Below are 24,438 nucleotides of genomic sequence, written 5' to 3' on the forward strand. Positions count from 1 at the left end.
TGATGTTTGGGGAGCAAAGGCAGCATCCCCCTTAGGGTCACCCATTGCGGTCCATACTCCCTGCACCCGCCTAGTGAAGCCCCTGATGGGAGTTCATGTTTCCCCATCAGTATCTTTTCCAAGTCTTCTAGTTATATGTAGTGGTTGCTCAGAGCATGGAGAAGTTACTTTTCATAGCAGTGATTCCCAAACTTTGATTCTCCAGCCATTTTGGACTTCAGCTCCCAGGATTCCTGGACATTGGCTGTAGTGACAGGGGTTTATGGGAGATGATGTCCAAAGCACTTAGAGCACCAAAGTTTGGGAATCTCTTCCCTTGTCAATATGAGAAGTGGCCATGTGGGTTGAGGGATTCTGGAAAGCACAGTCCCCAAAAATGTCTATTTCTATTATTATTATTATTATTATTATTATTATTATTATTATTATTAGTGAGTGCCCCAAAAGATATGGAGCAATGAGCAATTAATCATTTCAAAAAAATGTAATTACCTCTAGTGTTAAGTTCTGCAGGTGATAAAGAGTCTGCAACCCTTGTGACGTAAAATAGTCAATGCAGTTGGAACATCCCAGTCCTGTTAAAAAACTGCAGAAGAAAGAATATATATATATATATATATATATATATATATATATGGATTATATATATGGAAAATCAAACCACGGTTAAGTCCTCAAGTACAGCAGCTACATTGCAATTTTAAAAGGTTTTTTAAAGCTATAAGGAAGAGCAGGGCTTTGCATCTGGACCATTTATATCACAGACATTTCCAAATTTCCACTGACGCACACAGTTTTGCATGTCCAAAATGGATGCTTATCCTTTGTCAATCAATCATTTATATACTTATTATTTATTTATATAGACCAACTATAAAATAAAGTGCACAAAAGATGTAAACATATGCAATCATACACCTTCAATAGGTGTTTAAAGTCTGGGCTGAAACATAACAGTGGACCCGCAGCTGACCCTTTGATGAAGATCATGATGAAGATTGCTTGCCACAAGCAGTGATGCCTGATACAAAGCTAGCAAAACGACTGGTACAAAGGTTAGTTATCTTAAGATAAGAGGAGGCATGGCAGAGTTGCCCCACAGCCAGTAAACCTGGAGACTTGGCACCTCCGTACCTGACAAGACTTGGGTCCGGGTTGTAAGGTGGAGGAGGACTGCAATGTGACCCAGAGACCATCGACTGCGACGAGTGACCGCCGTTCATTTCTCCATTGGACTGCATGTTGTGGCTGTTCAGTATTCCTGGCCCTGGGTTCAAGAAACAACAGTAATGCCTCCCGGTGAGTTTGCAGATACAGTACATATCCAGCGAAAGTCTGACCACAATAACTCAGAAGTAAGAGTGTGCACATTGTGCACAGGGCATCATAGTGCAGTCTGGAAACCATAAAGCCCTATGAGGAATGACTTAGGGAGCTGGGGACGTTTAGCCTGGAGAAGAGAAGGTTAAAAGGTGATATGATAGCTCTGTTTAAATATTTGAAGGGATGTCATATTGAGGAGGGAGTAAGCTTGTTTTCTGCTGCTCCAGAGAACAGGACACAATGGAGCAACGGATGCAAGCTCCAGGAAAAGAGATTCCAACTCAACCTTAGGAAGAACTTCCTAATGGTAAGATCACAGTAAGTGGAAGACGCTGCCTTGAAGAGTGACAGAGTCTCCTTTGGAAAATTTTAAAGAGGGACTGGATGGCCACCTATTTGGGGATGCTTTGATTGAGAGTTCCTGCACGGCAGAATGGGGTTGGACTGGATGGTCCTTGGGGTCTCTTCCAGCTCTATGATTCTATGATTCTATTCCAGGGGTTCCCAATCTTTTTGGCTCTTGGATCCCTTATTTCTATGGCAGAGCACCTAAGAGACTTACAAATTAATAATGTTTAGGAATATGTGTGTGTGTGTGTGTGTGTGTGTATGAATATATTCTTATTCCTTAATTTCATTCCATTTTTATTTCTTTCATTTTCCTGGAGCAGCCGCAGAGCACATGGGAAGCGCACACAGAGCCCTAAGGGAACACAGGTTCAGAAGCACTCTTCTATTTCTTTACTGCTGCTCAGGAGTAAATCTTATTGAGTTAAACTGGACTTGCACCCAGGTTAGCAGGCATAAGGATTCTAGTAATCGGGTTCATCGCCTGTAAAAGATGTGCACCAACGGGTTGCTTTTGACCAAGGCCACGCTGCAGAATTAATCCAGTTTGACACCACTTTGCCACGGTTTGATGCAATGGAGTCCTGGGCATTGCAGTTTGCTGCGGCACCAGAGCTCTCTGAGAGAGAAGGCTAAATGTCTCACAAAAGTGCAATTCCCAAAACTCCACGGCAGCTAAAATGGTGTCAAAGTGGATCGTTCCTGCAATGCGGTTGCAGCCCAAGTCTACGCGCAGCTGAGTTAGCTAAGAAAGAGTGATGTTGCACTCTCTAGTCTACAATAATTCAGGTTTGCATTTTTCATTTGCATTTGCAGATGCAGTGGTCCCAGTCTGTCCATTTCTGTACTAAACTAAGAGAAATGGGCAAAACCCTGGTTCTTGCACCTTACCCATAGGCCCAAGGTTTGGTCCGGTCCCAGGGCCATGCTGGGGAGGCTGACCCACAAGTTGGTTCACCGACGGGAGTTTGTTGATCCCTCCGGTGTGGATCTTATTCATCGGGGACAGAACCGGACCGTACGAAGCAGGAGGCTGAAGGTGAGTCCTGTTCCAGAACAGAGTCAAGTTTTAGCCGAAACCGGATCCAGTAAAAGGCAGAGGATTGGGTCAAGGGGCCATGCATCATATGAAATAGTTTTTTGTGGGTTTTTCGGGCCATGTGGCCATGTTTATTCCTGACAAAACTTTATTCCACTTTACTGAGCCCCTGGTTGTTGTTTGGTTTCCGACTTAAGGTGACCCTAAACCTATCACTGGGTTTTCTGGGGCTGAGAGTGTGTAACTTGCCTAGTATCACCTAATGGGTTTCCATGGCTGAGTGTAGATTTGTATATCTTGAGCATCCAAGTCCTACACTCAAACCACTACATTGCACTGATGAACCAATCCAGGGGGGAATTAAATATTCTTATCACAGAGTCCCTTTACTTTACTACGGGAATCTGTTTTGTCAAAATCAGGGACAGGGGAAACCATTCAGGACTCACTGGCGTTGTAAAAGTTGCTGCTGTTGTTGCCGATAAGAGTCGACCAATTGCTGGGGGACCAGTTCAACCAGCTCCAGGCTCTCCTTGATCTTCATCAGGATCTCGAAATTCTCTCGGCCACGAACCTGGATCAGAGGGAAACAACAGGCATCGTCTCAGGAAGCAATCGGGGGGAGAAATTTGGGTTTTATTGGCATTTTCTGGTGGGGCTTTCTCACTGATGGCACCCCAGTTTGGAAATGTCCTTCTGTGGGCGTAAAATGAATTGGAAGAGACCACATCTAGTCCAACTTCCTACCATCCAAGAATAAACAATTAACGTCAAATGTCCAAGCTGGGTCCAGAAAAAGGAAAGGCACTAGGGATCATATTGCAAACACACATTGGATAATAGAGGGTGCCAAAGAATTTCAGAAGAAAATAGCCAGTGCTTTATAGATAGTTGCAAAGCCTTTGGGTAGATCATGGAAAATTATGGATTGCTCTTACAGATAGTTTGCTCTTAAAGAAATGGGTGTGCCACAACATTTGGATGTCCTGATGCTTACTCTGTACAAGATACTACCATCAGGATGACAGAATATGGAAAAACAGAATGGTTTCCAATTGGCAAGGCTGCATTTTATCACCTTATCTATTTAATTTCCATGCCAAGAACATCATACGAAAAGCAGGATTGGACTCAGAGGAATGAGGTGTGAATATTGGAGGAAGGAACATCAACAATCTAAAATATGCAGATGACACCATACTTCTGGGAGAATACAGCAAAGACTATATTCTTTGCAGTTCAGTATGACATACATTTAGTCTATCTTGAAGCACACCAGCCCAGATATGGATCCGACAGCAACTTGTGCAATCTTGCAAATCATTCTTCATGTTAATGATTGGGATGCTACTTACAGGTACGTAATAGGTCTCCTCTTCTCCATGCCTCCGTTTCTTCATCCCAGCTCCCAGTGCTGGGATGCCTTGTGGACTTTGTTTGAATGCTGGGGTCAGGAGAGAGAAAGGGAAAGGAAAGATAACAAGAGTTTTATTAATGTAGGGCTTCATCTGAGCTTGGATCATGACAACTGGTGGCTTCCATGGCAGGTGAGGTGGTGACTTTAATCTGGGTTTTCACCTGAGCTTTAAAGGGTGATGTCCCCAAAATAGCTTCAGCATCTTGGATGGTACTTGTAAAGTTCAGAAGAAAACTTGGAGAGGATTCACTGTCATTGGCAATGGAACAAGTTGGAGGAGACCCCAAGGGCCATCCGCTCCAACCTCTTGCCATGGAGGAAGACACAACCAAAGTCCTCCTGACAGATGGCCATCTAACCTCTGTTCTCCCTTAACAGCACACATAAACATGGTTTATAGGAAGTTAGATATAAGTTAGTATCTCATGTGGTGGTTGGTTCCCCTTGCTAATTTGAACTTAGTACTCTAGAGCAGTGTTTCCCAAACTTTGGTCCTCCAGATGTTTTGGGCTTCAGCCTCCAGAACTCCTGATTGTTGGCCAAACTGGCTAGGGCTTCTAGGAGATGAAGTCCAAAATGCCTGGAGGACCAAGGTTTGGAAAACGCTGCTCTAGGGCATCCCAGTCTTTCAATGTTGGGTCTGTCCTAGAGCTACAACTCAATCACTTACTCCGCTTGTTGGGGTTGCCATTTTTGGCAGCACTTTCGTTCAGGGCCTGCTGCTCGCGATAATGGTCTTCATCCGCTTTCCGGTCCCTGCCGGGGCAAGCGCAGATCCGTCCTTCGAACGACCTCCGTCCCAAAACCTGCCCACTGAGGAGCAAAGCAGAAGTCAATGCCCATGAGTTACTGAACCATATTGATCCAAAATGGCATCATGCACACAAGGCTTACAATACAACAGCAATTTTTTTAGTAGGAGGACCATCAAAAGGCTGAGAGGATAGCAGGATGAGCCCTGGGCATGCTCAATGATTACAGAACATGGACTGACTGTTGGAATGTAATGAACAAGGACCAATAATTTGAGAGTCACATTGTGGAAGAAGATGGTTGCATGCTGGCTCTTGACTTAAGGCAGGTGGGGTTAATTATAGATGAAATAAACCTGAGCCATAGCTGTGCCTCCTACAAACTGGAAAAGGTGTCAAAAAATGGCACAATTATTTTTGGTGCTTGGAATAATAATAATAATATAATAATAATAATAATAATAATAATAATAATAATAATAATAATATTTATATACCGCCTCTCTACGCACTCAAGCCGCCCTGGCTTACAACATTAAAATATACAGTTCATATCCCCCAATCCCACCCCCCTTAAAGTACAATTAATCGATTGACAATATAAAAGGGGAAGGAGAGATCTCCTGGGGTTTCTGCCCAAGACTACCCTCTTCCCAGATGCCAGCGAACTACTGCTCTACATGGGGCTACCCTTGCATCAAGTTTGGAAGCTTCAGTTGGTCCAAAATGTGGCAACCAGATTGGTCACTAGATCTGACAATATAATACCTGTATTAAAAATCGCTTCAAGATGGATCTCTCCCGGCGGGTTTATCCATCTGATCCTGTATAGGACATCCATCCACTCTAATACTCCACTCCCTTGACCATGGTTACTGCGCAGTTCTACTATTAGTTATTGTCATTTTGACAGAGATAGTTTTAACTGAAATTATTATTGTTTATTGTTGTATTTTATTGATTGTATTGTATGTATTGTATTAGATTGTAATCCTGCCTTGATCCGAAGGGAGAGCAGGGGGCGCGGGGTTATCAGTACGCTGATGACACCCAAATCATTTTCTCTATGTCTCCGACTGGTGCAGTGACTGGGGATGGCGTCTCTCCTCTCGTGGCCTGTCTAGAGTCAGTAATGGGCTGGATGAGGGAAAACCGACTCAAGTTGAATCCAGAGAAAACGGAGGTACTAGTGATAGGTTCCCCTGGTCCAGGAATGGCGGTGGTTCCACCTGTCCTGAATGGGGTCACGCTCCCTGTGAAGGACTCCGTACGCAGCCTGGGAGTGCTTCTTGATTCGTCACTCCATCTGACTGCTCAGGTGAATGCGACGGTCAAGAGCACCTGTCATCAGCTTCGGCTTATTCGCCAGCTGCGCCCATACCTGGCCCAGAGGGACCTAGAAACTGTTGTACATGCTCTGGTAACTTCGAGACTGGATTTCTGCAATGTACTCTACATGGGGCAACCCTTATACCAAACTCGGAAGCTGCAAATGGTGCAGAATATGGCAGCCCGGCTGGTCACTGGCGCTCCCAGGACCAGCCATATAACACCGGTGCTGAAAGACCTCCATTGGCTGCCCATCCGCTTCCGAGCTCAATATAAGGTGTTGGTGATCACCTATAAAGCCCTAAATGGCTTGGGCCCAGGATACCTAAAGGACCGCCTCTCCCCGTACATTCCGCCTCGCACCCTCAGAACGTCTGGGCAGCAATTACTGAAGGTGCCTGGGGCTAGGTTAGCCTCCACCATCCGGAGGACATTTTCCACGGCTGCCCCAGCCCTTTGGAATACGCTGCCCATTGAGCTCCGCTCGTCTACCACCCTGGCCCAATTCAGGAAGGACTTAAAAACCTTCCTGTTCCAACAGGCATTCCCCGACTAAAAATCCTGTGGGCCTCCCTCCTCTTCCGTGGCCAAGAGGTTGGGCTAAGGGGTTTTTAATTCTGTTAGTTTTATTGATTGTTCTTATTGATTGTATGGTTAGCCTGTGTAGTTGTATCTTTTTATATTGTTTATGGCACCATTGTTTTTTAACCTATGTTGTAAGCCGCCCTGATCTTGGGAAGGAGCGGGATATAAATTATTATTATTATTATTATTATTATTATTATTATTATTATTATTAGTTGATGAAAAATTCCCACCGATATCCCAGCCCTCATCCTATATTTTCTTCCTTTTCAGCTTTGCTGGCAGCAAAGTTGCATGACCTGATCAAGACCATGCTTGGCGTGAGCGAAGTAACTTACTCTCGGGTCTCCAGTGTGATAATGATGAGGATGGGACGCCGGTTCATGCCCCCTACGCAGCTGCTGTTGCACATGAAGTTGTAGAGGATGGTGGTGAATTCGGTCCCTACCTGTTCCAATGGAAGGGATGAAAGAAGACAGAGAAGGAAGGCATTAGTTTCCTGGACAGTTGTTGGCAATGAGAGAAAGAGTACTTGATTCCTAAGCTTGGAATCATACTGAGCATGAACGGCACAGCTATGTTCAGCTGTTCCCATGTCTGTCCTATTCATATATTTTGTTGCTGTGTGCCTTCAGTTCATTTGTGACTTATGGCGACCCCATGGCAAACGTATCACATGGTTTTCTTGGCACGGTTGGTTCAGACTAAGGTTGCCATTGCCTTCGACTGACAGAATGTGGCTTGCCTATGGTCACCCAATGGGTTTCCATGCTCAAGCGGAGACCCGAATCCTGCTCTCTCCAAAGTCATCTCAGGAGTTTATCACACGAGGGGTTAATTTCGGCATTAAAGAGAGATTAAAGCACGCTGAAAGCATCCCACAAACAAAGCGGAAATGGCAAGTGATTGTGCAAATGACTATCACACGCAATTGCACCAATGAAGTGATATCGGAAATGGAATCCCAGAAGTAAAAAGATGTGCGTTAGTGCTTCTTTGCGTTCACTTTAATGGCGGGTTTTGTGCGACGTCGGGTGAAATCGTTACGCGTAATTACGCGGTTTTCCCAGGATATTCAAGGGATGAATCCCTGATCTCCTTCCTGTGATAAACTCCACACATTCATAAAATAAAATGCGCAAGTTGGGTACGGAATGAAATCTGCAGTAATCGTTCCCAACACTAGGGAGCGATCTAACCCTTCCTACAAAACCTCCTACAAGGGAAGACTTGAGATTCAGGTAGGGATGAAATATATATATATATATATATATATATATATATATATATATATATATATGGCATTTCCTTTCCAGCAATGGATGTACAGTAGTTCTGGTTATTCCTTGAAAGATGTTGAAGCTCACTTCTCCAGCGTTTGGGATGAACAACATATTGTGCATAACCTGCGTTCAAAATAAGCACTTTGATTTGGATTAGACTGCAACTCTAATCCAGATGGGTCAACTTCACTTGTCTTATTTATTTATTTATTTATTTATTTATTTATTTATTTAAAATATTTATTGATCAACCTATGAGCCGTCTCAAAACTACTACAAGACTAAGTAGAACTCTATATAAAACTCTTATTCATTTATTTATCATCCCACCTTTCTCCCAAAGTGGGACCCAAGGCGGCTCGCAACATCTATGAAACACGTTAAAACAACCGTTAAAATCAGACAATTAAAATCATTAAAAATATTTTAAAATTGCAAATATGACGTTTAAAACATAGAAAGTTAAAAAGTCTAACATGTCTTTCGGAATAAAAGTGATCAGAGTCCGGTTTGGTTTGCGCTTGGTTTACGGTTTATGCCCTAGACCAGCAATTCCCAAACGTCGGTCCTCCAGGTGCTTTGGACTCCAGCTCCCAGAAGCCCCAGCCAGCTTGGCCAAGAGTTAAGAATTCTGGGAGCTGAAGTCCAAAACATCTGGAGGACCAGAAATTTGGGGATCACTGGTCCTCTGGGGATATTTGGTTCTATCAAGGTTTAAAGGAATAAAGCAAATTACCTGTGGAGGCTCATAAGGGACCATGACGCTCTGCCTCCCAGTCACTGGGTCGTCCACATACTGGGAAAGGTTATTGCCTTCCACGCGGATGAGATGGCTAGCAGGAGCTGAGAGGCCTACAAAGGAAAAAGAACAGATTTGCTACACATTGGAGGGAAAACCCTTCCAAAGAACATGAATATCCCAAGGCAGAAACCCCCAGGGAGTTGGCATGATGGCAACATAAAAGCTATCCTTAAATGTGTCAGAGCTGATATGATAGCCCTGTTTAAATATTTGAAGGGATGTCATATTGAGGAAGGAGCAAGTTTGTTTTCTGATGCTCCAAAGAATAGGACCCAATGGAGCAATGGATGCAAGCTGCAGGAAAAGAGATTCCAGCTTAACATTAGGAGGGACTTCCTAACAGTAAGGGCTGTTCGACAATGGAACACATTTCTTCCTCGGAGTGTAGTGGAGTCTCCTTCCTTAGAGGTCTTTAAACAGAGGCTGGGTGGCTATCTGTCGGGGATGCTTTGATTTAGATTTCCTGCATGGCAGAATGAGGTTGGACTGGATGGCCCTTGTGGTCGCTTCCAACTCTATGATTCTATGATTCAGCCTGCAAGATGGTTTAGACCTCAACTCCCAGAATCTCTGGCCCTTGACCATGCTGGCTGGAACCTCTGGGAACCAAAGTCCGAAACACACCGAGGGTTGAGAACTGCCAGTCTAGCCCATTTGTTTCTTTCCAACCATGACTATAGGTCTAGTAGTTGAAGATCCTATAAGCATAGAATTGGAAGAAGACTCCAAGGGTCACCCAGTCCAACCCCATTCTGCCATGCAGGAACTCATAATCAAACCTCCTCCAACAAATGACCATCCAGCCTCTATTTAAGAACCCAATGAAGGAGACTCCGCCACTCTCTGAGGGAGCATCTTCCATTGTCCATCAGCTCTTAATATCAAGAAGTTCTTCCTAATGTTGAGGTTGAATCTCTTTTCCTGTAGTCTGCATCCATTGGTCTCGGTCCTATTCTCTGGAGCAGCAGAGAACAAGCTTGCTCCATCCTCAACATGACATCCCTGCAAATACTTAAACAGGGCTGTCATATCACCTCTTAACCTTCTCTTCTCCAGGCTAAACATCCCCAGCTCCCTAAGTCCTTCCTCATAGGGCTTCATGGTTTCCAGACCTTTCACCATTTTGGTTGCCCTCCTGGGACATGCTCCAGTTTCCAAACATCCTTTTTGAATTGTGGTGCCCAGAACTGGACACTATATTCCAGGTGGGGCCTGAGCAAAGCAGAATATAGTGGCACTATTACTTCCCTTGATCTAGACACTATACTTTGATTGATTCAGCCTAAAATCGGTTGGTTTTCTTAGCTGCCTCATCCCACTGTTGACTCATGTTCAACTTGTATAACCCATTGACCCTTTGCATATTGACTCAAAAGTTACCATTGGGAATGCTTTCACTTCCGGTTTGAGAGACGGTAAGGTGAAATTTGGGTTCATGCAAGCGTCTACAAAGGGGCAACACTTATGGGTAAGGGACAAAGATAAGCCGATCTCACCATCATTGAAGTCGCGTCCGAGTTCATGGTTTGGGCACCGCTTCACCACTTCGGTCACATGCTCTGCCTTCTTGTAGACGGGCATCGCTCGGATGACGGTCCCCGGCGGCGGAGGGGTCGACACTTTGATCTGGATTGGGCACGTCTTTGCGATTTGACAGTACAGCTTCTTCAGAAGTGGGGAATACTAGAAACAAGGTTCATACATAATAACAACAACAACAACAACAATAATAATAATAATAATATCCCACCTCTCCCTTACGGATCTCGGTGGATTACAACAGCACAAGTACATCAATAAAACACATAATACATACATCTCAACACGACATAATCCCCTATCCCTTTACCTTAAAACAAAAACAACATTATAAAATGCAAGTTAAAATTAGTTAAAAATAGACTTCAGTACAGTTCAGACCACTGCAAAATGGTGGTCTGCATTCGCCCATTTTAACTCCGTAGGGATGGCGCAGCCTCCAAACCGCGCCCCGTACCTCCAGAGTAAAAAGAACCCAGTATTTCTGGGTTCTTTTTGCAGCACTGGAGTGACGTTGCGAGTGCACCACTGGCACACTTGCGACATAAGTGGCACAGAACAATGTGCGGATGGTGCACGTTGCTTACGTCAAAATGGCAGGACATCACCATTACTCTGCAGCCACGCCATACTAGGGTTAGGGACCATGTGGTTGGTGCGCAGTCCCTAACCCTAGTTTCGGTACCAGCATGGTGCATTTGACCCGTCTGTTCCAGGCCATAGTTAAAGTGAGACATCTTGGGACACACAGAGAACATTACTCTGGCTGGCTATGAAAAGAAAACAACCCATACCCTAAAATCCCTAAAAGATCCAAACGACTGACGACTTTCTCAGCTCTTAGAAATGTTACTCTGTTTGGACTACAGCTCCCAAACTCTCCCAGTCGGCATGGATGAAGTTTTCAAAGAGTTGCTTTTTCCCAAGCTTTTGGTCTGTGTTTATCACACGGCGGGCGTATTGGTAAAATCCCGTGCAGAAATCGGATTTTAAAATTGTTCCTCGGATGCATTGGCGCGAAAGAGAAATAACGCGGGAAATAATCCGAATGGAAAGCTCCTTTGTACTGTTGGAATTGAGTGAAAGTAAAAAGGAGCTGGTTTGCATCCGGGCTGTTTTCGCGTCATTTCTCTTTTGCGCAAACACCGTCTGAAAAACATCTTGCAAATGCGGGGTCTTTTCAAACTTTCTATTCGGGTTAGCCCTGAACATCGCCTGGAAAAGAAGCAGTTTAAATTTAGTTTCTGCATAAGATTTGTCCCATGTGAAAAACTCCAGTAAGAGCTGTACAACAGTTAAATACATTGCAATGGAGTGTGATGGGGTCTCCTTCCTTGGAGGTCTTTAAACAGAGGCTAGATGGCCATCTGTCAATGGGGATGCTTTGATGGAGAGTTCCTGCATGGCAGAATGGGGTTGGACTGGATGGCCTCTTGGGTTCCCCTCCAATTCTATGCTTCCAAAGAAATTGCCCTTTGCCATCCTCTTTCTTCTTGCCTTCCTGGCGCGAAAACGAATGGCATGGTTCGGCGAGTCCTTACATGGCGGGGCATGTTTTGCCGCTGAAGGCATTCCAACGTCTCCCAACACAAAACGCCACCACTGTGCCAAAACAACCCATCCAAAAAATCCCTTTAAAAATACCACCTCATGCAGAAAGCTTTCAAGGTATGTTCAAGCGCCAAGGAGGCTTCTGCCCGTACTTGCCCTTCCCACGTAATATTCCAGGATGGGGTTCCTCAGAGCTAAGCCAGGAAAAGCTGTGTTTTGTTTTGTTTTTTGTAACTACAGTACCCAGAATCCCCATGGCACCATGGTAAGGTTTCCAAGCGTTGATTCAAAGGCCAGTATGGCCTCCAAGCCTGGCTCCATCCCCTTCTCCATAGTCACTGGATGGAACCCCCTAGAAACAAATGGTTTGACAATAACCATTGTGTTCAGTGGCTTAGGACTTTATCACACAATAGGACTGTTGCACAATTGCAACAGTATAGTTGTGTTTTTGGTTCCTCCGGATCGCACGACGTTGCGACTCTCCCAGTTTCGGGACACCAGTTTCATTGCTGCAGGGATGCACCATTTCATTTGCACCTGAAAACTGTGGACAGATGCATCCGCACCGCAGAAATAATCCAGTTTGACACCACTCTAACTGATATGGCTCCTGGGATTTGTGGTCAGTTGGGGTACCAGAGCTCTCAGACAGAGAAGGCTAAATGTCTCACAACACTACAGTTCCCAAAATTATGGTGTGGCATCATGGTTTGAGCATTGGACTATGACTCTGGAGGTCAGGGTTCGAATCCCCGCTCGACCATGGAAACCCACTGTGTGACCTTAGCAAGTCACACTCTCTCAGCCATAGAGGAAGGCCATGGCAAACCCCTCTTGGAACAAATCTCGCTAAGAAAGCCCCAGAATAGGTTCGTCTTAGGGTTGTCATTGGTCGGAAATGACTTTAAGGCACACAACAACATTAGTGAGTTTATCAAATGAAGGAGATCGGGAGTTTTATCCCGGATAAATCGCGTAATGACGCGAAGCGGTTTCACACGACGTTGCACAAAACCTGCCATTAAAGCAGTCACAAAGAAGCATTGACGTGCATCTTTTTACTTTTGGGATTTCACCGACGATGCATTTCCAATATTGTTTCATTTGCGCAACTGCGTTTGATAAACATTTGCGCAATTACTCGCCATGCCCGCTTTAGTTGTGGGATGCTTTCTATGCGCATTAATCTCTCTTTAATGCCGAAATGAGCCCCGGTGTGATAAAGCTGTCGGACACATGAAGACTAGAGTTTTGCACAATACCAGGATATCAGTTCTTGATTCCTTAAAGGCGGGAAATGATTTCGACTTTTCACCTTTGGTGTGAAAGGCTCCTTCCTGCCATCCCTGCCTTTGTGGTTAAGCTTCTTCCTTCTTAATGAATTACGACAATTAACCCTTCTCTTTTCGATGGCTTCAGGGGAGAACAGCCCACATTCCTTTCATCTTTAGACATTAACTCCCAACAATTATCGCCTGCAAATACATTTCTTTCTAAACCGACTGGAATACTTCAGCTGTTTTGTCATTGCCTTTCCAGGATTCAAGTAGCCACAGGGAACAGGAAGAAAATAAAACGGGGAAACCGGCCACCCAAGAACCCATTTAATATCATATTAATATCATATTTCTTGCAGGATTATCTCACGCCCGTTTTGCTTTTTGGACAGGGAATGGGATAAGGAAGACGACTTTGGTGCAGGGTTTGAGTTGGTCTGCTTGCCATGCCCTTTTTTTGCAAACACTGTATATACTCATATACTGTATAAGTCTAGAAATTTACTTTAAACAAGTGACCCCAAAAAACCTGAGTCGACTTATCCATGGGTCAATGTAAGTACTGTATTTTAACGCTATAGATATATATATAGATATAGATATATATAAAGACAAGAGTTTAACTGCCTTGGAAGCACTGACCCCCTTCTATTCTCTCATCCAGCCAGCCTTTAGTTTGTGCATAAATAGTTATGTCTGCTGGAATTTTGTAACTTCTTTGGCATTGTTTTCCTTTGCTTCATCCTTTACATCCTTCATTACATGCCTCTAGGTTTTGCCCCCGACTTATCCACGGGTCATATCAAAATCCATAATTTTGCCCCCAAAACTTGCCCTCGACTTATACATGAGGTCCACTTATAGTCGGGTATATATGGTACTCCATTCCATCCTCCACATTTATGTGTGTGTTTCCCAATACAACCCTATGTCCCATGGTCCCCTAGCAAGCACAGTCCGCACTGGGCTACTTTGGGGTCACCCTTGGGTGATATTTTGCACTTCTTCAAAGTAAAGGGTTCTCCCATGTGCCTTCATAACTCCATCTTATGCACAGATTTTGCTGTTGTGTGCTTTCAGATTGTTTCCAGCTTATGGCGACCCTAAGGCCAACCTATCCTGGGGTCTTCTTGGCAAGATTTCTTCAGAGGAGGCTTGCCTTTGCCTTCCCCCAAGGTTCGTTCTTCCTTCCTCCCTTCTTTCCTTCCATCTTTCTTTCTTTCTTGGGACCAGCTTGTTTATTATTGATCGGCCATTGTTGTTGTTGTTGTTGTTGTTAACAGAGTGGACCCTTGTTATCCGCTGGAGTTTGGTTCCAAGATCCCCCATGGATAACAAAATCCATGGATGCTCAAGTCCCATTAAATGTAATGACATCGCAAAATGGTGTCTCTTATAAAAATAATGGAAAATCATGGTTTGATATTTGAAATTTATACTTTTTATGAACATTTTCAAACTGTGGATGCTTGAATCCATGTATAAAAAATCTGCGTATAGGAAGGACCTACTGTAATAACAATGATGATGATGATGATGATGATGATGATGATGATGATGATGATAATACTTTATGTATAGCCCATTCTCCCCCCAAATTGGAATTCAAAGCAGTTTACTATTACTAAAAGGAGACAATTAAAAGCCTACAAAAAATGTTTGGTCGACGGAACGACTGCATTCATCCTAAGGATGCAACCCTTCCTCTGACGGAGAAGGCGAAAGATCTCACAAAACCGCAGATCCCAGGATCACATAGGATGAAGCCATGGCAGTTTGCAGATCCCAGGATCCCATTGGACAGAGCCATGGCAGTTAAAGCAGTGCGGAACTGTGTTAATTCTAAATGTAGTCACAGACTCCGTTTCTTCCCGCCTTCCCTATGAACTTCAGAATACGTTTGCAACCCAGTGATCATGTGCCAGGGCTTGGTACCATCATGGTGCCCACTGGCCACTTCATTTTAGGGAAGGAGGGTTTGGAGGGGAATCACAGGAAAACGTCCTCAGCCAGGTGTTCAGCGCAAGCAAGGATGGCTCCTGTCAAAGCATCCCTTTCATGCTGGCATTCCCAGACATGTCCCGGACACGCCTGGGAAAAGGGGGGGGGAAAGGTCCCGGGACAGCGGAGGTGCTTTTCATGCTAAGCTGCTTGGTACAAATTATCTCCTGATGCCATGTTATGACAGGGAGGGAGGGAGCAAAAAAGAAAAGCACGAAGCATTGCCCTGCGGCTGGAGGAAAAGGCTGCTGCAATCCCTATCCAGACAAGCCTCCTCCGATAACCCCAACAAGCCTCGACAACTCCCAGAGATCCCTCAACAACAACAGACCCATCTGGGCGGCACGTGCTGAGCGTTGCCATGTTCGGATGGATGGATCTGGTGGAGCAGGAGTCGGATCCTGCATCGCAGAGTCAACGATTTCAAAGGGACCCCCAAAGGCCACCTCTTCCAACCCAGGAATGCACTGCTAAAGCACCCCTGAAAGAGATCCATCCAACCTCTGCTTAAAAACCACCAAAGAAGAGTCCACTACCCTTCCACTCTCAAACACTTCTTACAGTCAACAAGTTCTCCCTAATGTTTAGGTAGAGTATCTTTTTATCATTTGAATCCATTAGTTTGTCTTCTAATCAATGGACCAATGGCAAACCTCCTCTGAACAAATCTGGCCAAGAAAACCCCATGAGCCTTAGGGTCTCCATAACTCGGAAATGACTTGAAGGTATCCAACCAGAGAACAAGCTTGCGTCATCTTCCATTTGACATCTACTAGCATCCTCTACTAAGAGTAGGATCTGCTAGTGGGTCCCTGGAGATTTGCAGCAGGTCAGCTTTCTAGGTTTGTTTTTACTGTTTAAACTGGTGCTTCCAAAACTGGAAAACCATTTCTGGTTCGTGAGCTACTGGCCGCCAGTTGGTTGTGAGATTTTAGGAGGGAAAGAAAGAAATGTGTCCAATGGGCACCATGGCACATGAGTTAAAAAAGAGAGAGAGTTAGAGGAAGGAAGGAAGGAAGGAAGGAAGGCCCATGGCACCATGATTTACCCCATCCCGTTTGGCACATGAGTAAAAATACAGATAGAGATGAAGAAGGAGGAAGAACGTAGAGTAAATGAAGGAAGGTAATGCAGCTGTCCCCCTTGGGTGCACCATGACGGTTCAAAACACTGATAGGTGGGCGCGGCTGGGGGAGGGGGGCCACCCAATGATGGTACCAATGCCCTTGGCACAATGATTAAAATAAACGAACACAGAAAGGAAAAGAGGAAGGGAGGAGGAGGGAGGGTGGAGGGAGGAGCTGGCCATTTGCCCACCACAATGAGTTTAAAAAAAAAAACAAAGGAAGGAAGGTGGCCAATGGGCACCAAATGATGTACCAGCCGGCACAATGAGTTAAAAAAAGAAACAGAGGAAGTGAAAGAAGAAGAAAGAGAAGGAGTGGAGGTGAGGGGAGGTAAGTGCCAACGAAGTAGACCAATGGGCCACCATTGGATTGCCCAAACCAGATACTTTGCAGAAAATGATTTTAAAAGAAAGAGAAAGAAAGAAAGAAGAAAAGAAAGAAGAAAAAAGCCATGAGCACTACGAATGATGTATTAAAGAATGAGTTTTAAAAAAGGAAGGAAATCTTGGACTTGAGCATCACACAGTTTGGTATCTTGACTGGAGCATACAAACATTTTTGGTATCTGACCGTGAGCATCCATGAATTTGGTTATCCACAGGGGTTCCTCAAACCAAACCTCAGAGATGTGAAAGGCCCCACTGTAAATGAGATCCAATACAGGGAGAGGCAGGATAACAAATAAATATATTATTGTTGTTGTTGTTATTGTTATTATTAAAGTTCCCTGGCAGGGCAATTCATTTAATATCCGTAATTTGTACAGCTGAGGAACACAGATCTGATCGGTAACAGCACTGCAGGCCAATTGTTAACAGACAAAAACTCGTTGCAAAACACTTTGCAAATCTGCCGACCCATTTCAATCCACCTTCTGTTTACCCTAGTTCATTTCCCTGCCCCCTCTGTTACTCCAAGACTCATTTGAGTTTACATTACGTTTCATTGCTTTGGGTTTGTGCTCCCTACTTTTTGTTGTCCTGGCCATTTGCTCAAGGAGCTGTCCCCTGGTTATTGTCGCGCTTCCCCTTCTCGCCGTGGATTGAAAGAAAACGTTATACCAAATGCACAGATGCCCGTGACAGAAGGAGAAGGAAGGAAGGAAGGAAGGAAGACCTATTTGTGTCTTTGTCCAAGAGACAGCATGGTGTACTGGAGTTTCATGGCTGGGAGGGGACTTGCCACCTGGATCTCGCCAAGCCCCCCCCCAAGCCCCCCATGCTCCAACCATTGCCCACCACCTGGTTCTTAAGGCCCCGTAATACCCCTCCTGGCTACCCCTCAACAGCAAGCCTTGCCTCTCCTCCGCTTGTGGTTTTTTCCACCGCAGGAGAAGAAGCAACCCAGAGATGAAGTCACCAACGTTCTTTCTCCCTCCGTGTTTGGAGAGCCCAGGGCTTAGCTGCTGAAACATGCCCCATCGTATTCTAAATAAAAGCAAAGCATAGCCTGGCTTGCTCCCAAACCGCTAGATGTGGATGTGTCCCAAACAGAATCCAGCCGATAAGATCTTGTTTATCGTCACTCTTGATGCAGAACTGTCTGGACTTGAAGGAGGGGGAGGGTTCACCTGCGTCCTTTTTTCGCAAAGGAAACGGAACATTAACCCATTTCTTTGCTCACGATGCTCCCCTCCCTCCTCTAACCTCCTTTCAATCATCTGTTACCTTCTCAGTCCTTTCTTCCCTTCCTTCCTTCCCTTCCTTCCTTCCGTCCATCCATCCATCAGATCTATCTATCTTCTCATCTCCTGCTTTTTTTTCCTTCTTCTTCTTTTCATCATCTTCATCTATCCTTCTCAGATCTCCTTCCTTCCTTTCATTTCTTCAGCTTTCTCAATCTTTCTTCCTGTCTTCCTTCCTTCCTTCCATCACATCCATCATCTATCTTCTCAATCTCCTTCCTATGTTTCCTTCCTTTCCTTTCCCTTTTTTTTTATCCTTTTTTTTTTTTTTTTTTTTTTTTTTTTTTTGTTTTTTTTTTGTGTTTTTTTTTTTTTTTATTTTTTTTATTTTTTTTATTTTTTTTTTTTTTTTTTTTTTTTTTTTTTTTTTTTTATTTTTTTTTTTTTTTTTTTTTTTTTTTTTTTTTTTTTTTTTTTTTTTTTTTTTTTTTTGTTTTTTTTTTTTTTTTTTTTCCCTTCCTTTCATTTATATCCTATTCTCTCAATCACCTTTCCTTCCTTCCTTCCCTTCCTTCCGTCCTTTCCTTCCTTCCTTCTTTTTCCTTCCCTTAATTCCTTCTGTCCCTATCTTTCTCAATCTCCTTTCTTCCTTCCTTCCTTCCTGTTCCATCAGCATGTTCTAATCTTTTCTCATTCCCTCCCTTCCCCCTTCCCTTCCCCTTTCCTTCCCTTCCTTCCTTTTTCAATCAATCAGCCTGTCTATCTTCTCCTCAATCCTCTTCCTTCCAATCACCTGTCTGTTCTAATCTTTTTTTTCAGTCTCCCTGTCTTCATCTCCCCTTCCCTCCCTCCCTTCCCCCCTCCCTCCACCTTCCTTTCTTTCCTTCTGTCCATTGCCGTCTCCTTCCGGCAAGCCAACTGCCGCCGCGAGACGGAGAGGGAGGGGGCGCAGTAAGGGAGCCCAAAGAAACCCAAGGGCCCGGGAAGAGGGAGCCAGGAAGACCCAAGGAAAGAAGAAAAAGAAAGAAGCGGTGCCTTGGGGCTGCTTGCTAAGTCCCCCACGTGCCCCAACCAAGCACTGCGAGCCCCCTTTGTCCCAAGGCCAGGTTTGCGGGCAAAGCGCGATGGAGAGAGTGATAATAATGTGGTACTGTCATTTTTCCCCTTCCCGCCAAATGTAGGATCTTGCAGAACACGAAAATACCGTTAACCAACGTGGCAAAATCCCTGTTAGGACGGATCGGGGAGAGGAGAACACAAAAACACATGCCTAACGCCAAGGTTCGTGTTTTCCCTTTTCTCATTATTATGGGTCCGGTGGCGCATAAGAGGTGAAATTTTTCCACAAATTGCAGAGAAAGGGGGGGAAAGAAGGGCCTTTTTTGGAAGGGCAGGTGGCCTTCAGAGATGGGCGGGTTTTGTGCACCAAGAGTAAATGGGCTTTTTGTTTTTCCTTTCTGCTATATAAAACCTCCCTCTTGGTCCCTGTTTTTTTTTCTTTTTGGTCCAAGTTTGCATGGGCCAACTGAAAACAAATAATATGAAGTGCCAATTATAATGAGTTGGCCACCAGTCCCCGGCTCCCTCTCCCCAGCCCTATGGAATCCTGGGATTTATAGTTTGATTTAATAGTTCCTGCCAGTTTTTGAACAGATGGGGGAATTTTTACAGTATGGCAAAGGGGGGAGATTTTCCCCAACCCTTTGCTAGGTGACCAAGGCCAATGCGATGTCAATCGTGCTGGCCTGTCTTGAGCCTGAAAAACAAAAAAAACCATTAAAAAGAGCATTCCACCAGACAACTGCCTTTGCTCGCTGCCTTTGTTCTGGGGGATGGATTCTAGCGGAGAAGTTGTGGGATTTTTTTACTAAATGTCCTTATTGAATATAAGCCCCCGTTCTAATGCACAGAGGATCAGGCAGGTCCTGATCCCAGTCCGGTGTTAACTGGAGACAGTTCAAAAACAAACAAACAAAAAACGTCATTCCCCAGAATGACGTCACAAAGACAAACCGTTTCAAAACTGTTCCCGCTTATTTTTAGCAGGGTTTCCAGACCTTTTCACCCATTTTGGTTGCCCTCCCTTTGGACAACACTTTTTAGTTTTTTTGCCAATATCCGTTTTGAATTGTTTTTGTTGGCCAAAACGGACACGGTATTATTTTCCAAGTGAAGGCCCTGGAAACTTGAACCAAAGCAGAAATAGAGTGGACTATTAACTTATTACTTGTCCCTTAATCCAGAACGACTAAATACTACTTTTCTATTGATGCAGCCGAAAATGCGCATTGGCCTTGTTTAGCTGCCACATCACAAACAACTGCGACTCATGTCAGTTTGTGGTTCTACTTACGAACGCCTGATTCCCATCCTATGTAGTCCTCTCCTTAAGCCATGGTGTTTCCCCCCATCCTATAAAATCGAATGATTTCATTTTTTTTTTTTTTTTCCAACCCTTAAAGTGCAGATGGGATGGTACCTTGAACATTCGTTCCCTCATTTTTGGGTTGGGTTGAGGTTTGTGACCCAGTTTTCTAATTGCTAGGTTAACAAGGAGTGGTCCTGTTGAATTTTGATCGGGGCGGGCGGCGGGTGGTTCCGGCTTGCTGGGGTGATGTTTGGGGGTTGTTTGGTAGAGGGTCCTCCTGGCGGGGGGCGCGTCCGAAGTTGGTCGGTGTTGTCGGGCGGGGGGGGTGTCACATAGTGTTTGGTTGAGAAGGGGCGCGAAAAAGATGCGGGGCGGCCCGTGGGTGTGCGATGATGGGTTGGGGGTGGTGTGGTCTTGCCGTCGCGGTATGGAGTGCAGTTTGTGATGAGATGGGATAGGATTATGGTTTGAAGTGCGGGACGTGTGTGGTTTGCGCGCGTGTGGGGTTAGGTAGGGGCAGTGTGAGCCCGCGTGTTGGCACTGTTGCCGGTGCCGACGGTGTGGAGGTGGTCCACTGGGGTTGCCGGTGGTGGCGTGGGTGGGCCCGCAGAGGAAGACGTTGTAGCGCATGGTGTGTTGTTGTGGGGTGCGGACTGTTCCTGTTTTTGTGGTGTGGTCTGGTTGTTCAATCGGACTTACATGTGAGTCGGCCGATTGGTGGGTTTGTGGGTGGTTGGTTTTAAATATGTTGGGTATGCGGATATCCTTGGTTGGGCAGGTGGGTTGTGTGAGTGGTGGTAGTTGTTGCTTTGTAGATGGCGGGGTTGTTGAAGCGTGTTTGGGGTGAGTGGTTCTGATTATTTGCGCTTCTGGATCTGTTGACAGTGATGCAGTTTATGTGTGGAGTGTGTCACGTGTGGTGGGTTGCGTGTGAAATTGGTGGGCTGTCGTACGGGGGTGGTGTTGGGGGGTTTTTGTAAGTGACGGTGTTTTGGTGTGGCGCGACATTTTGCAGTCGGTCTGGCGTCGGGCTATTGGTGGTGGTGTATGAGGAGGTTGTCCGGTGGTGGGGGAGGGGGGTGAAGTAGGGGGGGGGTATGACGAGGTTGTTGTGGTGGCGGGCGGGGTGGAAGCCCGGCGAGGGGGGGGTCGGGTGTGGTGGGTCAGGACCGGTTCGCCAATTGGTATGTGGTTGGTGTGCTCGTGGTTGTGTGGTTTGTTGGGGTGTTATTGTGTGTTTGTGGGGGTGTCTTCTGCTCGGGAGTGTGAGTAGAGCAAGGGTGTCTGTACTGTGGGGTACAATGGTGTGCGCGGATTATCATGTTTAGGGTGTTGTAGGATCTTGGGTGTGGAGCGAAGTGTGGCAGCGATGGGCGTGACATTTTAGTGGGGCTGTGGTGGGGGGTGTAGGTTGGTTTGGTGGTGGTATTGGGGGAGGGTGAGAAGATAATCATTGGTGGTGAGTGGGTGTGTGGGTGAGGGCTGGTGTTGTACGTAGGAGATGTTGGGCAAACACGTGAGGGTTCGGGGCGGGAATGGTCGCGCTGGGCCCGCTGCCTGAACGCTCGTGGTGGTGTTATATGGGGGTTGAGGTCCGCACCAATGATGTTTAGCGTGATTACTTTGGCGAGCAGTGCGGTGGGGGGTGACGGGGCGGCATGTGAGGTGCATGTTTGGTGTGGTCGCAGAGTGGACTGGGGGGGGCGGCCGGTTGGGGTGGGTGGGCGCTGGTCCGTATGCGCATTGGGGGGGGGGTGTGTGTTGGGGGTTGTGGTGGTCCGGTTGTGGGGGTGGTGTGGGTGGCTTGTGGCTGGGTGGTGTGCGGGTGGGTGGGGGTGGAGGTGTGGGAAAAAGGGTCGAATGAGATCCCATTATCAAAGCAAGACCCGGGGGAAGGGGAGGTAGGGGTGGTGTGCGTGTGTGTTGGGGGGGGGGGTTGGTGGGGGTGTTTGGGTGTGTGTCTTGTGGTATAGTTGGGGGTGTGGTTTGGTTGGGGTTGTTGGGGGTGTGTGGTTGAGGGGGGGTGGGGGGTGTTGGGTGTGGTGTGTGCTTTGTTTTGGGGTCGGTATGTGTGTGTTTTGTATGTTTTGGTGGTGGTTGTTTGTTTGGTGTGTTTTTTGGTGTGTGGTTTCTGGTAGTTTTGTGGGTGGTTGTGATAAAGGGTCGGGTGGTGTGGGCTGAATTAGGGTGTATTGCTGTGGTTTTTTGGGGTGTGATATTGAGCAGAGAGGGAAGGCGGGAAAGAGGGACATAAAAAACCGACTGGCACATGCCCGGGGGTAGCGCAGTGGTCCCCCGCCACAAAAAAAACCAGAACGAGAGGAAGAGGACTGGGGGACGCACGAGCGAAAGAAACGGAGCACAGAGAGGGAGCGTAGTACAGGGGTGGGGCCCATGAGACGGAACGAGGAAAGAACGTGCGATATGCGGCGGGGGCTAAGGAGAGAACCCACGTGGTGGCCAGCCACCGAACAACACCAACCGAAAAACACACAACCGCCCCCCGCGGCGGGCAAAACGAGACCAAGCCGCGCGGGCACGGCAACAGCCCAGGGGTGGGGCGTTGCGCCGGCGGGGGGGGGGTCTGCAAAACGGGGGACCAGGCCCGGGCGAAACGAAGCGACCCGCCGGTACAAAACGGAAAAAGAGACAAAGGACGACAACCAAGCCCGCGCACAGCCCGAAGCCCCCCCGCCGACAGCCCCACACCCCCCAAGCCGCCAGACCGGGGCCAACCGGGGAGGGACCACAGGGGCCACGCAGCAAAAACCCACCCCCCCGCGGCGCCCGCCCGCGCCCCGCCCGCCCACCCCCCCGGGAAGAAAAACAACGGACCAACAAAAGCGCCGCCGCAACAACAACACAAAAAAAGAAAGCCCGCCCGCGCGAGCCCCCCAACACCCGGCGCGGCAGACGACCAAAAAAAAGAAACGCGCCGCGGCCAGCCCAAGGACAGGGGAAACCCCAACGCAAAAGCAAACGAGCACCGCCCTCGACGCCACCGGGCAACCCAACCAGCAACACGCCAGCCGCACCCGCCCACGCCCCCAAACGAAGAGAAAAAGAGGGGGCCAAGCCCCCGGCCCCCAAACACCCCAAACACACCGCGCCCCGGAAAAAAACCAACGGAACAAAACCGCCCCGCGGCCCAACCCCACAAGAAAAGGGCGCCCCGGGCAACGGCCACGAAAGCAACCGGGGCACAACAAGACACAAGACCACCGGCAAGGGAGAAACCCGCAAACCCCGAACAGGGAACCGGAGCACAAGCCGGGAGCAAGGCCCGGCGGAGAAGAGAAAGGGGCAGGGAGACAGGGCGGCGCAGCCACAAACCCAAACGGGCCGCGGCTGCGACCAGAGGGGGGGACGACGGGGCCCAGAAGACAAAACCAGAGCCCACGCCCAGGAAAGACAGCAAGAAAAGGCCCCCCGGAGACGAAAAGCAAGCAAGGGCAGGGAAGGGGAGACGGGAAAAAGGAGGGGCAGGCCGCAAGCGAAAGAACGGGAGAAAAAACCAGAAAAACCACAACGAAGCAGCAAGCCGCCAAGCCAGAAGAGGGGAGGCGCAGCCCGCCAAAGACACCAACACCCCAGAGCCGAGGGGGGCCAGGGGCCACAGCAACACAAAGGCCGGGAAAAGAAGAAAGCCCAAAAAGCAAAGGGAGCGCCCGGGAGAAACACCAGGGCCGACCGGACAACAGACCCAGCCCACCAACCCCACAGCCAAACCCCCACGGAGAAAGCACCAAAACGAAAGCCAACCACGGGACAGCAAGGCGAGAACGAAGAAACCAAAAGCGGGAACAAGGCGACAGACAAGGGGCAGAGACAAAGACCAAGGGGGGGACCCCAAACCCAGCCACAAGGGCCGCCGCGGGCCGGCAGCCGAAAAAGAACCAGGCCACAGCGCCGCACAGCGAGGAACAGCGCAAGGAAAGAAAACGCGCGCAAAGGCAGACACCAAGAAAACGAAGACCCCAACAAAGCCAAAAGCAAAGACCGGAAAAGGAAAAACGGCCAGCGAAAAAAAAACAAGGAGGAAGCACGACGAAAAAGAACAGAAGAAGACC

At 47.0% G+C, this 24,438-nt stretch overlaps 1 protein-coding gene across 4 annotated transcripts in view; it reads right to left on the reverse strand.

The window, feature by feature from the left end:
* Positions 1-24,438, reverse strand: part of TP73 (tumor protein p73) — a 61,374-nt gene that overhangs the window by 4,703 nt on the left and 32,233 nt on the right. For 3 of the 4 annotated variants that reach the window (XM_042480060.1, XM_042480061.1, XM_042480062.1), the window contains 9 exons: positions 10,375-10,561; positions 8,813-8,928; positions 7,132-7,241; positions 4,798-4,940; positions 4,066-4,154; positions 3,160-3,284; positions 2,563-2,717; positions 1,135-1,267; positions 493-586 (listed from right to left, as the gene is read on the reverse strand). In XM_042480060.1, coding sequence (XP_042335994.1) covers positions 493-586; positions 1,135-1,267; positions 2,563-2,717; positions 3,160-3,284; positions 4,066-4,154; positions 4,798-4,940; positions 7,132-7,241; positions 8,813-8,928; positions 10,375-10,561 — 1,152 coding nt within the window. Of the gene's footprint in view, positions 1-492; positions 587-1,134; positions 1,268-2,562; positions 2,718-3,155; positions 3,285-4,065; positions 4,155-4,797; positions 4,941-7,131; positions 7,242-8,812; positions 8,929-10,374; positions 10,562-24,438 lie in introns of those variants that run through there. The other variant, XM_042480063.1, reaches the window with a different exon arrangement.

This window comes from Sceloporus undulatus, chromosome 7, assembly GCF_019175285.1.
Source record: "Sceloporus undulatus isolate JIND9_A2432 ecotype Alabama chromosome 7, SceUnd_v1.1, whole genome shotgun sequence".
NCBI classification, from domain to species: Eukaryota; Metazoa; Chordata; class Lepidosauria; order Squamata; family Phrynosomatidae; genus Sceloporus; species Sceloporus undulatus.